General features: G+C 34.8%; 1 protein-coding gene across 1 annotated transcript in view; it reads right to left on the bottom strand.

Annotated features, from left to right (window-relative positions):
- The window catches only part of LOC117324294 (protein bark beetle-like), a 41,447-nt gene that overhangs the window by 23,464 nt on the left and 2,930 nt on the right, over positions 1-15,053 (bottom strand). The window contains 2 exon segments of the mRNA XM_033880077.1: positions 12,959-13,215; positions 13,877-14,224. Of these exon segments, the coding sequence (XP_033735968.1) occupies positions 12,959-13,215; positions 13,877-14,224 (605 nt within the window).

Raw genomic sequence — 15,053 nt, 5'->3', positions numbered from 1 at the left:
ACTAGTAGAATATAAACTCAAACAATATAACCCCAGCTTTGACACTAGTAGAATATTAACTCAAACAATATAACTCCAGCTTTGACACTAGCAGAATATTAACTCAAACAATATAACTCCAGCCTTGACACTAGTAGAATATTAACTCAAACAATATTACCCCAGCTTTGACACTAGTAGAATATTACCTCAAAACAATATAACCCTAGCTTTGACACTAGCAGAATATTACCTCAAACAATATAACCCCAGCTTTGACACTAGCAGAATATTAACTCAAACAATATAACTCCAGCTTTGACACTAGCAGAATATTACCTCAAACAATATAACCCCAAATTGACACTAGCAGAATATTACCTCAAACAATATAACTCCAGCTTTGACACTAGCAGAATATTACCTCAAACAATATAACCCCAAATTGACACTAGCAGAATATTACCTCAAACAATATAACCCCAGCTTTGACACTAGCAGAATATTACCTCAAACAATATAACTCCAGCTTTGACACTAGCAGAATATTACCTCAAACAATATAACCCCAGCTTTGACACTAGCAGAATATTACCTCAAACAATATAACTCCAGCCTTGACACTAGCAGAATATTACCTCAAACAATATAACCCCAGCTTTGACACTAGCAGAATATTACCTCAAACAATATAACTCCAGCCTTGACACTAGCAGAATATTACCTCAAACAATATAACTCCAGCCTTGACACTAGCAGAATATTAACTCAAACAATATAACCCCAGCTTTGACACTAGCAGAATATTAACTCAAACAATATAACCCCAAATTGACACTAGCAGAATATTACCTCAAACAATATAATCCCAGCTTTGACACTAGCAGAATATTACCTCAAACAATATAACCCCAGCTTTGACACTAGTAGAATATTACCTCAAACAATATAACCACAGCTTTGACACTAGTAGAATATTACCTCAAACAATATAACCCCAGCTTTGACACTAGTAGAATATTAACTCAAACAATATAACCCCAGCTTTGACACTAGTAGAATATTAACTCAAACAATATAACCCCAGCTTTGACACTAGCAGAATATTAACTCAAACAATATAACCCCAGCTTTGACACTAGCAGAATATTAACTCAAACAATATAACTCCAGCCATGACACTAGTAGAATATTACCTCAAACAATATAACCCCAGCTTTGACACTAGTAGAATATTACCTCAAACAATATTACCCCAGCTTTGACACTAGTAGAATATTACCTCAAACAATATAACTCCAGCCTTGACACTAGTAGAATATTACCTCAAACAATATAACTCCAGCTTTGACACTAGCAGAATATAAACTCAAACAATATAACCCCAGCTTTGACACTAGTAGAATATTAACTCAAACAATATAACTCCAGCTTTGACACTAGCAGAATATTAACTCAAACAATATAACTCCAGCCTTGACACTAGTAGAATATTAACTCAAACAATATTACCCCAGCTTTGACACTAGTAGAATATAAACTCAAACAATATAACCCCAGCTTTGACACTAGTAGAATATTAACTCAAACAATATAACTCCAGCTTTGACACTAGCAGAATATTAACTCAAACAATATAACTCCAGCCTTGACACTAGTAGAATATTAACTCAAACAATATTACCCCAGCTTTGACACTAGTAGAATATTACCTCAAAACAATATAACCCCAGCTTTGACACTAGCAGAATATTACCTCAAACAATATAACCCCAGCTTTGACACTAGCAGAATATTAACTCAAACAATATAACTCCAGCTTTGACACTAGCAGAATATTACCTCAAACAATATAACCCCAAATTGACACTAGCAGAATATTACCTCAAACAATATAACTCCAGCTTTGACACTAGCAGAATATTACCTCAAACAATATAACCCCAAATTGACACTAGCAGAATATTACCTCAAACAATATAACCCCAGCTTTGACACTAGCAGAATATTACCTCAAACAATATAACTCCAGCTTTGACACTAGCAGAATATTACCTCAAACAATATAACCCCAGCTTTGACACTAGCAGAATATTACCTCAAACAATATAACTCCAGCCTTGACACTAGCAGAATATTACCTCAAACAATATAACCCCAGCTTTGACACTAGCAGAATATTACCTCAAACAATATAACTCCAGCTTTGACACTAGCAGAATATTACCTCAAACAATATAACTCCAGCCTTGACACTAGCAGAATATTAACTCAAACAATATAACCCCAGCTTTGACACTAGCAGAATATTAACTCAAACAATATAACCCCAAATTGACACTAGCAGAATATTACCTCAAACAATATAATCCCAGCTTTGACACTAGCAGAATATTACCTCAAACAATATAACCCCAGCTTTGACACTAGTAGAATATTACCTCAAACAATATAACCACAGCTTTGACACTAGTAGAATATTACCTCAAACAATATAACCCCAGCTTTGACACTAGTAGAATATTAACTCAAACAATATAACCCCAGCTTTGACACTAGTAGAATATTAACTCAAACAATATAACCCCAGCTTTGACACTAGCAGAATATTAACTCAAACAATATAACCCCAGCTTTGACACTAGCAGAATATTAACTCAAACAATATAACTCCAACCTTGACACTAGTAGAATATTACCTCAAACAATATAACCCCAGCTTTGACACTAGTAGAATATTACCTCAAACAATATTACCCCAGCTTTGACACTAGTAGAATATTACCTCAAACAATATAACCCCAGCTTTGACACTAGTAGAATATTAACTCAAACAATATAACCCCAGCTTTGACACTAGCAGAATATTAACTCAAACAATATAACCCCAGCTTTGACACTAGCAGAATATTAACTCAAACAATATAACCCCAAATTGACACTAGCAGAATATTACCTCAAATAATATAATCCCAGCTTTGACACTAGCAGAATATTACCTCAAACAATATAACCCCAGCTTTGACACTAGCAGAATATTAACTCAAACAATATAACTCCAGCCTTGACACTAGTAGAATATTAACTCAAACAATATTACCCCAGCTTTGACACTAGTAGAATATAAACTCAAACAATATAACCCCAGCTTTGACACTAGTAGAATATTAACTCAAACAATATAACTCCAGCTTTGACACTAGCAGAATATTAACTCAAACAATATAACTCCAGCCTTGACACTAGTAGAATATTAACTCAAACAATATTACCCCAGCTTTGACACTAGTAGAATATTACCTCAAAACAATATAACCCCAGCTTTGACACTAGCAGAATATTACCTCAAACAATATAACCCCAGCTTTGACACTAGCAGAATATTAACTCAAACAATATAACTCCAGCTTTGACACTAGCAGAATATTACCTCAAACAATATAACCCCAAATTGACACTAGCAGAATATTACCTCAAACAATATAACTCCAGCTTTGACACTAGCAGAATATTACCTCAAACAATATAACCCCAAATTGACACTAGCAGAATATTACCTCAAACAATATAACCCCAGCTTTGACACTAGCAGAATATTACCTCAAACAATATAACCCCAGCTTTGACACTAGCAGAATATTACCTCAAACAATATAACCCCAGCTTTGACACTAGCAGAATATTACCTCAAACAATATAACCCCAGCTTTGACACTAGCAGAATATTACCTCAAACAATATAACCCCAGCTTTGACACTAGCAGAATATTACCTCAAACAATATAACTCCAGCCTTGACACTAGCAGAATATTACCTCAAACAATATAACTCCAGCCTTGACACTAGCAGAATATTAACTCAAACAATATAACCCCAGCTTTGACACTAGCAGAATATTAACTCAAACAATATAACCCCAAATTGACACTAGCAGAATATTACCTCAAACAATATAATCCCAGCTTTGACACTAGCAGAATATTACCTCAAACAATATAACCCCAGCTTTGACACTAGTAGAATATTACCTCAAACAATATAACCACAGCTTTGACACTAGTAGAATATTACCTCAAACAATATAACCCCAGCTTTGACACTAGTAGAATATTAACTCAAACAATATAACCCCAGCTTTGACACTAGTAGAATATTAACTCAAACAATATAACCCCAGCTTTGACACTAGCAGAATATTAACTCAAACAATATAACCCCAGCTTTGAAACTAGCAGAATATTAACTCAAACAATATAACTCCAGCCTTGACACTAGTAGAATATTACCTCAAACAATATAACCCCAGCTTTGACACTAGTAGAATATTACCTCAAACAATATTACCCCAGCTTTGACACTAGTAGAATATTACCTCAAACAATATAACCCCAGCTTTGACACTAGTAGAATATTAACTCAAACAATATAACCCCAGCTTTGACACTAGCAGAATATTAACTCAAACAATATAACCCCAGCTTTGACACTAGCAGAATATTAACTCAAACAATATAACCCCAAATTGACACTAGCAGAATATTACCTCAAATAATATAATCCCAGCTTTGACACTAGCAGAATATTACCTCAAACAATATAACCCCAGCTTTGACACTAGTAGAATATTAACTCAAACAATATTACCCCAGCTTTGACACTAGTAGAATATTACCTCAAAACAATATAACCCTAGCTTTGACACTAGCAGAATATTACCTCAAACAATATAACCCCAGCTTTGACACTAGCAGAATATTAACTCAAACAATATAACTCCAGCTTTGACACTAGCAGAATATTACCTCAAACAATATAACCCCAAATTGACACTAGCAGAATATTACCTCAAACAATATAACTCCAGCTTTGACACTAGCAGAATATTACCTCAAACAATATAACCCCAAATTGACACTAGCAGAATATTACCTCAAACAATATAACCCCAGCTTTGACACTAGCAGAATATTACCTCAAACAATATAACTCCAGCTTTGACACTAGCAGAATATTACCTCAAACAATATAACCCCAAATTGACACTAGCAGAATATTACCTCAAACAATATAACTCCAGCTTTGACACTAGCAGAATATTACCTCAAACAATATAACCCCAAATTGACACTAGCAGAATATTACCTCAAACAATATAACCCCAGCTTTGACACTAGCAGAATATTACCTCAAACAATATAACTCCAGCTTTGACACTAGCAGAATATTACCTCAAACAATATAACCCCAGCTTTGACACTAGCAGAATATTACCTCAAACAATATAACTCCAGCCTTGACACTAGCAGAATATTACCTCAAACAATATAACCCCAGCTTTGACACTAGTAGAATATTAACTCAAACAATATAACCCCAGCTTTGACACTAGCAGAATATTAACTCAAACAATATAACCCCAGCTTTGACACTAGCAGAATATTAACTCAAACAATATAACCCCAAATTGACACTAGCAGAATATTACCTCAAATAATATAATCCCAGCTTTGACACTAGCAGAATATTACCTCAAACAATATAACCCCAGCTTTGACACTAGCAGAATATTAACTCAAACAATATAACTCCAGCCTTGACACTAGTAGAATATTAACTCAAACAATATTACCCCAGCTTTGACACTAGTAGAATATAAACTCAAACAATATAACCCCAGCTTTGACACTAGTAGAATATTAACTCAAACAATATAACTCCAGCTTTGACACTAGCAGAATATTAACTCAAACAATATAACTCCAGCCTTGACACTAGTAGAATATTAACTCAAACAATATTACCCCAGCTTTGACACTAGTAGAATATTACCTCAAAACAATATAACCCCAGCTTTGACACTAGCAGAATATTACCTCAAACAATATAACCCCAGCTTTGACACTAGCAGAATATTAACTCAAACAATATAACTCCAGCTTTGACACTAGCAGAATATTACCTCAAACAATATAACCCCAAATTGACACTAGCAGAATATTACCTCAAACAATATAACTCCAGCTTTGACACTAGCAGAATATTACCTCAAACAATATAACCCCAAATTGACACTAGCAGAATATTACCTCAAACAATATAACCCCAGCTTTGACACTAGCAGAATATTACCTCAAACAATATAACCCCAGCTTTGACACTAGCAGAATATTACCTCAAACAATATAACCCCAGCTTTGACACTAGCAGAATATTACCTCAAACAATATAACTCCAGCCTTGACACTAGCAGAATATTACCTCAAACAATATAACCCCAGCTTTGACACTAGCAGAATATTACCTCAAACAATATAACTCCAGCCTTGACACTAGCAGAATATTACCTCAAACAATATAACCCCAGCCTTGACACTAGCAGAATATTACCTCAAACAATATAACCCCAGCTTTGACACTAGCAGAATATTAACTCAAACAATATAACCCCAAATTGACACTAGCAGAATATTACCTCAAATAATATAATCCCAGCTTTGACACTAGCAGAATATTACCTCAAACAATATAACCCCAGCTTTGACACTAGTAGAATATTACCTCAAACAATATAACCCCAGCTTTGACACTAGTAGAATATTACCTCAAACAATATAACCCCAGCTTTGACACTAGTAGAATATTAACTCAAACAATATAACCCCAGCTTTGACACTAGTAGAATATTAACTCAAACAATATAACCCCAGCTTTGACACTAGCAGAATATTAACTCAAACAATATAACCCCAGCTTTGACACTAGCAGAATATTAACTCAAACAATATAACTCCAGCCTTGACACTAGTAGAATATTACCTCAAACAATATAACCCCAGCTTTGACACTAGTAGAATATTACCTCAAACAATATAACCCCAGCTTTGACACTAGTAGAATATTACCTCAAACAATATAACCCCAGCTTTGACACTAGTAGAATATTAACTCAAACAATATAACCCCAGCTTTGACACTAGCAGAATATTAACTCAAACAATATAACCCCAGCTTTGACACTAGCAGAATATTAACTCAAACAATATAACCCCAAATTGACACTAGCAGAATATTACCTCAAATAATATAATCCCAGCTTTGACACTAGCAGAATATTACCTCAAACAATATAACCCCAGCTTTGACACTAGTAGAATATTAACTCAAACAATATTACCCCAGCTTTGACACTAGTAGAATATTACCTCAAAACAATATAACCCTAGCTTTGACACTAGCAGAATATTACCTCAAACAATATAACCCCAGCTTTGACACTAGCAGAATATTAACTCAAACAATATAACTCCAGCTTTGACACTAGCAGAATATTACCTCAAACAATATAACCCCAAATTGACACTAGCAGAATATTACCTCAAACAATATAACTCCAGCTTTGACACTAGCAGAATATTACCTCAAACAATATAACCCCAAATTGACACTAGCAGAATATTACCTCAAACAATATAACCCCAGCTTTGACACTAGCAGAATATTACCTCAAACAATATAACTCCAGCTTTGACACTAGCAGAATATTACCTCAAACAATATAACCCCAAATTGACACTAGCAGAATATTACCTCAAACAATATAACTCCAGCTTTGACACTAGCAGAATATTACCTCAAACAATATAACCCCAAATTGACACTAGCAGAATATTACCTCAAACAATATAACCCCAGCTTTGACACTAGCAGAATATTACCTCAAACAATATAACTCCAGCTTTGACACTAGCAGAATATTACCTCAAACAATATAACCCCAGCTTTGACACTAGCAGAATATTACCTCAAACAATATAACTCCAGCCTTGACACTAGCAGAATATTACCTCAAACAATATAACCCCAGCTTTGACACTAGCAGAATATTACCTCAAACAATATAACTCCAGCCTTGACACTAGCAGAATATTACCTCAAACAATATAACTCCAGCCTTGACACTAGCAGAATATTAACTCAAACAATATAACCCCAGCTTTGACACTAGCAGAATATTAACTCAAACAATATAACCCCAAATTGACACTAGCAGAATATTACCTCAAACAATATAATCCCAGCTTTGACACTAGCAGAATATTACCTCAAACAATATAACCCCAGCTTTGACACTAGTAGAATATTACCTCAAACAATATAACCCCAGCTTTGACACTAGTAGAATATTACCTCAAACAATATAACCCCAGCTTTGACACTAGTAGAATATTAACTCAAACAATATAACCCCAGCTTTGACACTAGTAGAATATTAACTCAAACAATATAACCCCAGCTTTGACACTAGCAGAATATTAACTCAAACAATATAACCCCAGCTTTGACACTAGCAGAATATTAACTCAAACAATATAACTCCAGCCTTGACACTAGTAGAATATTACCTCAAACAATATAACCCCAGCTTTGACACTAGTAGAATATTACCTCAAACAATATTACCCCAGCTTTGACACTAGTAGAATATTACCTCAAACAATATAACCCCAGCTTTGACACTAGTAGAATATTAACTCAAACAATATAACCCCAGCTTTGACACTAGCAGAATATTAACTCAAACAATATAACCCCAGCTTTGACACTAGCAGAATATTAACTCAAACAATATAACCCCAAATTGACACTAGCAGAATATTACCTCAAATAATATAATCCCAGCTTTGACACTAGCAGAATATTACCTCAAACAATATAACCCCAGCTTTGACACTAGCAGAATATTAACTCAAACAATATAACCCCAAATTGACACTAGCAGAATATTACCTCAAACAATACAATCCCAGCTTTGACACTAGTAGAATATTACCTTAAACAATATAACCCCAGCTTTGACACTAGTAGAATATTAACTCAAACAATATAACCCCAGCTTTGACACTACTAGAATATTAACTCAAACAATATAACCCCAGCTTTGACACTAGTAGAATATTAACTCAAACAATATAACCCCAGCTTTGACACTAGTAGAATATTAACTCAAACAATATAACCCCAGCTTTGACACTAGCAGAATATTAACTCAAACAATATAACCCCAGCTTTGACACTAGCAGAATATTAACTCAAACAATATAACCCCAGCTTTGACACTAGTAGAATATTAACTCAAACAATATAACCCCAGCTTTGACACTAGCAGAATATTAACTCAAACAATATAACCCCAGCTTTGACACTAGCAGAATATTAACTCAAACAATATAACCCCAAATTGACACTAGCAGAATATTACCTCAAACAATATAACCCCAGCTTTGACACTAGTAGAATATTACCTTAAACAATATAACCCCAGCTTTGACACTAGTAGAATATTAACTCAAACAATATAACCCCAGCTTTGACACTAGTAGAATATTAACTCAAACAATATAACCCCAGCTTTGACACTAGTAGAATATTAACTCAAACAATATAACCCCAGCTTTGACACTAGCAGAATATTAACTCAAACAATATAACCCCAGCTTTGACACTAGCAGAATATTAACTCAAACAATATAACCCCAAATTGACACTAGCAGAATATTACCTCAAACAATATTACCCCAGCTTTGACACTAGTAGAATATTACCTCAAACAATATAACCCCAGCTTTGACACTAGTAGAATATTAACTCAAACAATATAACCCCAGCTTTGACACTAGCAGAATATTAACTCAAACAATATAACCCCAGCTTTGACACTAGCAGAATATTAACTCAAACAATATAACCCCAAATTGACACTAGCAGAATATTACCTCAAACAATATAACCCCAGCTTTGACACTAGTAGAATATTACCTTAAACAATATAACCCCAGCTTTGACACTAGTAGAATATTAACTCAAACAATATAACCCCAGCTTTGACACTAGTAGAATATTAACTCAAACAATATAACCCCAGCTTTGACACTAGTAGAATATTAACTCAAACAATATAACCCCAGCTTTGACACTAGCAGAATATTAACTCAAACAATATAACCCCAGCTTTGACACTAGCAGAATATTAACTCAAACAATATAACCCCAAATTGACACTAGCAGAATATTACCTCAAACAATATTACCCCAGCTTTGACACTAGTAGAATATTACCTCAAACAATATAACCCCAGCTTTGACACTAGTAGAATATTAACTCAAACAATATAACCCCAGCTTTGACACTAGCAGAATATTAACTCAAACAATATAACCCCAGCTTTGACACTAGCAGAATATTAACTCAAACAATATAACTCCAGCCTTGACACTAGTAGAATATTACCTCAAACAATATAACCCCAGCTTTGACACTAGTAGAATATTACCTTAAACAATATAACCCCAGCTTTGACACTAGTAGAATATTAACTCAAACAATATAACCCCAGCTTTGACACTAGTAGAATATTAACTCAAACAATATAACCCCAGCTTTGACACTAGCAGAATATTACCTCAAACAATATAACCCCAAATTGACACTAGCAGAATATTACCTCAAACAATATAACCCCAGCTTTGACACTAGCAGAATATTACCTCAAACAATATAACTCCAGCTTTGACACTAGCAGAATATTACCTCAAACAATATAACCCCAGCTTTGACACTAGCAGAATATTACCTCAAACAATATAACTCCAGCCTTGACACTAGCAGAATATTACCTCAAACAATATAACCCCAGCTTTGACACTAGCAGAATATTACCTCAAACAATATAACTCCAGCCTTGACACTAGCAGAATATTACCTCAAACAATATAACTCCAGCCTTGACACTAGCAGAATATTAACTCAAACAATATAACCCCAGCTTTGACACTAGCAGAATATTAACTCAAACAATATAACCCCAAATTGACACTAGCAGAATATTACCTCAAACAATATAATCCCAGCTTTGACACTAGCAGAATATTACCTCAAACAATATAACCCCAGCTTTGACACTAGTAGAATATTACCTCAAACAATATAACCACAGCTTTGACACTAGTAGAATATTACCTCAAACAATATAACCCCAGCTTTGACACTAGTAGAATATTAACTCAAACAATATAACCCCAGCTTTGACACTAGTAGAATATTAACTCAAACAATATAACCCCAGCTTTGACACTAGCAGAATATTAACTCAAACAATATAACCCCAGCTTTGACACTAGCAGAATATTAACTCAAACAATATAACTCCAGCCTTGACACTAGTAGAATATTACCTCAAACAATATAACCCCAGCTTTGACACTAGTAGAATATTACCTCAAACAATATAACCCCAGCTTTGACACTAGTAGAATATTACCTCAAACAATATAACCCCAGCTTTGACACTAGTAGAATATTAACTCAAACAATATAACCCCAGCTTTGACACTAGCAGAATATTAACTCAAACAATATAACCCCAGCTTTGACACTAGCAGAATATTAACTCAAACAATATAACCCCAAATTGACACTAGCAGAATATTACCTCAAATAATATAATCCCAGCTTTGACACTAGCAGAATATTACCTCAAACAATATAACCCCAGCTTTGACACTAGCAGAATATTAACTCAAACAATATAACCCCAAATTGACACTAGCAGAATATTACCTCAAACAATACAATCCCAGCTTTGACACTAGTAGAATATTACCTTAAACAATATAACCCCAGCTTTGACACTAGTAGAATATTAACTCAAACAATATAACCCCAGCTTTGACACTAGTAGAATATTAACTCAAACAATATAACCCCAGCTTTGACACTAGTAGAATATTAACTCAAACAATATAACCCCAGCTTTGACACTAGTAGAATATTAACTCAAACAATATAACCCCAGCTTTGACACTAGCAGAATATTAACTCAAACAATATAACCCCAGCTTTGACACTAGTAGAATATTAACTCAAACAATATAACCCCAGCTTTGACACTAGTAGAATATTAACTCAAACAATATAACCCCAGCTTTGACACTAGCAGAATATTAACTCAAACAATATAACCCCAGCTTTGACACTAGTAGAATATTAACTCAAACAATATAACCCCAGCTTTGACACTAGTAGAATATTAACTCAAACAATATAACCCCAGCTTTGACACTAGCAGAATATTAACTCAAACAATATAACCCCAAATTGACACTAGCAGAATATTACCTCAAACAATATAACCCCAGCTTTGACACTAGTAGAATATTACCTTAAACAATATAACCCCAGCTTTGACACTAGTAGAATATTAACTCAAACAATATAACCCCAGCTTTGACACTAGTAGAATATTAACTCAAACAATATAACCCCAGCTTTGACACTAGTAGAATATTACCTCAAACAATATAACCCCAGCTTTGACACTAGCAGAATATTAACTCAAACAATATAACCCCAGCTTTGACACTAGCAGAATATTAACTCAAACAATATAACCCCAAATTGACACTAGCAGAATATTACCTCAAACAATATTACCCCAGCTTTGACACTAGTAGAATATTACCTCAAACAATATAACCCCAGCTTTGACACTAGTAGAATATTAACTCAAACAATATAACCCCAGCTTTGACACTAGCAGAATATTAACTCAAACAATATAACCCCAGCTTTGACACTAGCAGAATATTAACTCAAACAATATAACCCCAAATTGACACTAGCAGAATATTACCTCAAACAATATTACCCCAGCTTTGACACTAGTAGAATATTACCTTAAACAATATAACCCCAGCTTTGACACTAGCAGAATGTTAACATCCTAGCTCATACTGCATATATACTGTAGTGTGCACTTAACCCAAAAGCTCAAAAAAGAAAGGATCCAACAATTACATTATCGCTATATATATATATATAGACAGAATTAGCCATATCCAAATTTAGAACCTCTAGTCCAATACAAGTATAACCAGAAATTATAAACAAAAGTCCCGTGTGATATAGTTTTATCTACTTACCCTGCTGCAGTCTCGACCATCCCATTCTGGTTTATTCCCATAGTCATCAATAATGTTTTCATGTATGAGAACTGGATAGGTCTGGTACAGTAGGTCAGCTGACCGACAAAACGACTTGTCAGCAGGAAAGTCACGGTCCCAATCATGGATTGTAAAGTTGGTCATGTACATCTTCACTCCATCACCCCAGTTGTTTTCCACATCAGTCATGTTGATCAACACACGACCAACATTACTCTGGATAAACGCTCCATAACCTATAATGTGTAAACATATCTTGTCATTACAGAACAATATGTATGTGTGATAAAAAAATGGTGATACATATGTAGAACTACAAAAACAAACAGTTTGATTTAGAGTTTCAGTCATAGCCAAATATATGAGTATTCTTTAGTTCAACTAATCCTTGTACATACCAGTTATATCACGAAAAATTGTTAAATAGACAGGAGGCTCATGGGCCTTAACGGTCACCTGAGATTTGAAATATTTCAGTTAATTTAAATGACCCTTTTTGGCCCCACCCATCAGCCCCTAGGAGTCATTCAGGACCAACATGTGCATACCATTAAGCTGTCATCACATGCTGATTATGTTAACAAAGTTAGAATGAATTCCAATAGAAATCAAACAAGTTATAGTAAAAAATGTGATTTCCCTATATAAACTATAGTAAAATTTACCCCCTCCCCAGGGGCAAACTTGTGACCCCAGGGTCATGAAATTCATAATTTTAGTAAAGCACCATAAGACCCTTCCATCTATGAAGAGTATTTGATTCTACCTTATTTGGGTTTTCAGAAAAAAAGATTTTTGAAATTTCAGTCAATTTGACCCTTTTTAGCCCCGCCCATCAGCCCCTGGGCCTCCCTCTCATGCTATATCTGTCATTTTCTTGTACATAAACGTCTTTACCTCTGTTGTTGGACACAGTACTGTTGGCTATATGTATACGTCCAGTGACTTCCGTCATATTGAGGCCATCATATGCCCCATTGGTGATGGTCACATTGTTCATCAAGGGCACACTAGGACTGGCACTGATGCTGGCCCGACCATGTATCATGCCATCATTTCTGTTGATGTCTCGCCCTGCATAGGATATGTCCAGGTATTCCAACCAAGACAACGGCTCATTACGGACGATAAGGCCTTCCTTGACTGATTCTACTGTGGTGTTGTAAAACTCCAGCCCACGCCAGTAGTCCTGAGCCAGATCGGATCGGATACCTATACACTCAAAACCGATCAGCTGTTGTCCATCTGTAGTGAAAGCAAGTTGTAAACTCAACAATTTAATCATCAGAAAATGTTTCCATCAAAATATTACCAAGATGTTTTAGCTTTACACAAAGTGACACAATACATGTATCACATTATTATTGGGAAAACACTTTCATCTATCAAAACAGCATCAGTGTACTTACATATACATGTATGATAAAACTGAACTAAGAGCATGTGGCAAATATTGTACTTAAACTAAACACCATCAACATATACATGTACATGCTTTTAAAACCTGTGAAAAAGTTTATGTTCATTAAAAATTTGGGAGACAGGATTAAATTATCACATGTGACAATATTAACTCCCCTCAAATAACTGTACCTACACAGGGTGCAAAAAAAGCACTCATCCACTCGTCCTGCACGAGTTAAATTTGGCTGCGAACGAGTGAATGTTGTCATGCACTCATCCCTGGTGACGAGTAAATTTCAAAAGAAAATAATGAAAATTCATGTTTATAGATATTGTCTTTGGCGTTTATTCCTCAAAGTCTATAGAATTTTCTAAACAAATTAGGATTAAATCATACTTAAGTAAGTTCAATCGAGCAGTGAGCCCTCTCTCCGTGGCTGCTCTGCAGAAGCGTCTACGTGATACTGATGCGTTTATGTGATCAAGAAGGGCGAGACTAATACAGGTACATGACAGAAATAAATCCAGACCTGGTATCATATCAATTATGACAATTTTTAACGGCACTCAGAATGAAAATTTTTGAACACTAGTGAGTCACACTTCTATACACATTTATATCTCATTTTTGTGTATTCTATCTCGTTTTTGTGTTGTTATTCTAATACCT

This window comes from Pecten maximus, chromosome 3 (assembly GCF_902652985.1).
Source record: "Pecten maximus chromosome 3, xPecMax1.1, whole genome shotgun sequence".
Taxonomy (NCBI): Eukaryota; Metazoa; Mollusca; class Bivalvia; order Pectinida; family Pectinidae; genus Pecten; species Pecten maximus.
Note: the sequence above shows the minus strand (reverse complement) of the source record. Positions and strands in the feature narration are given on the sequence as shown.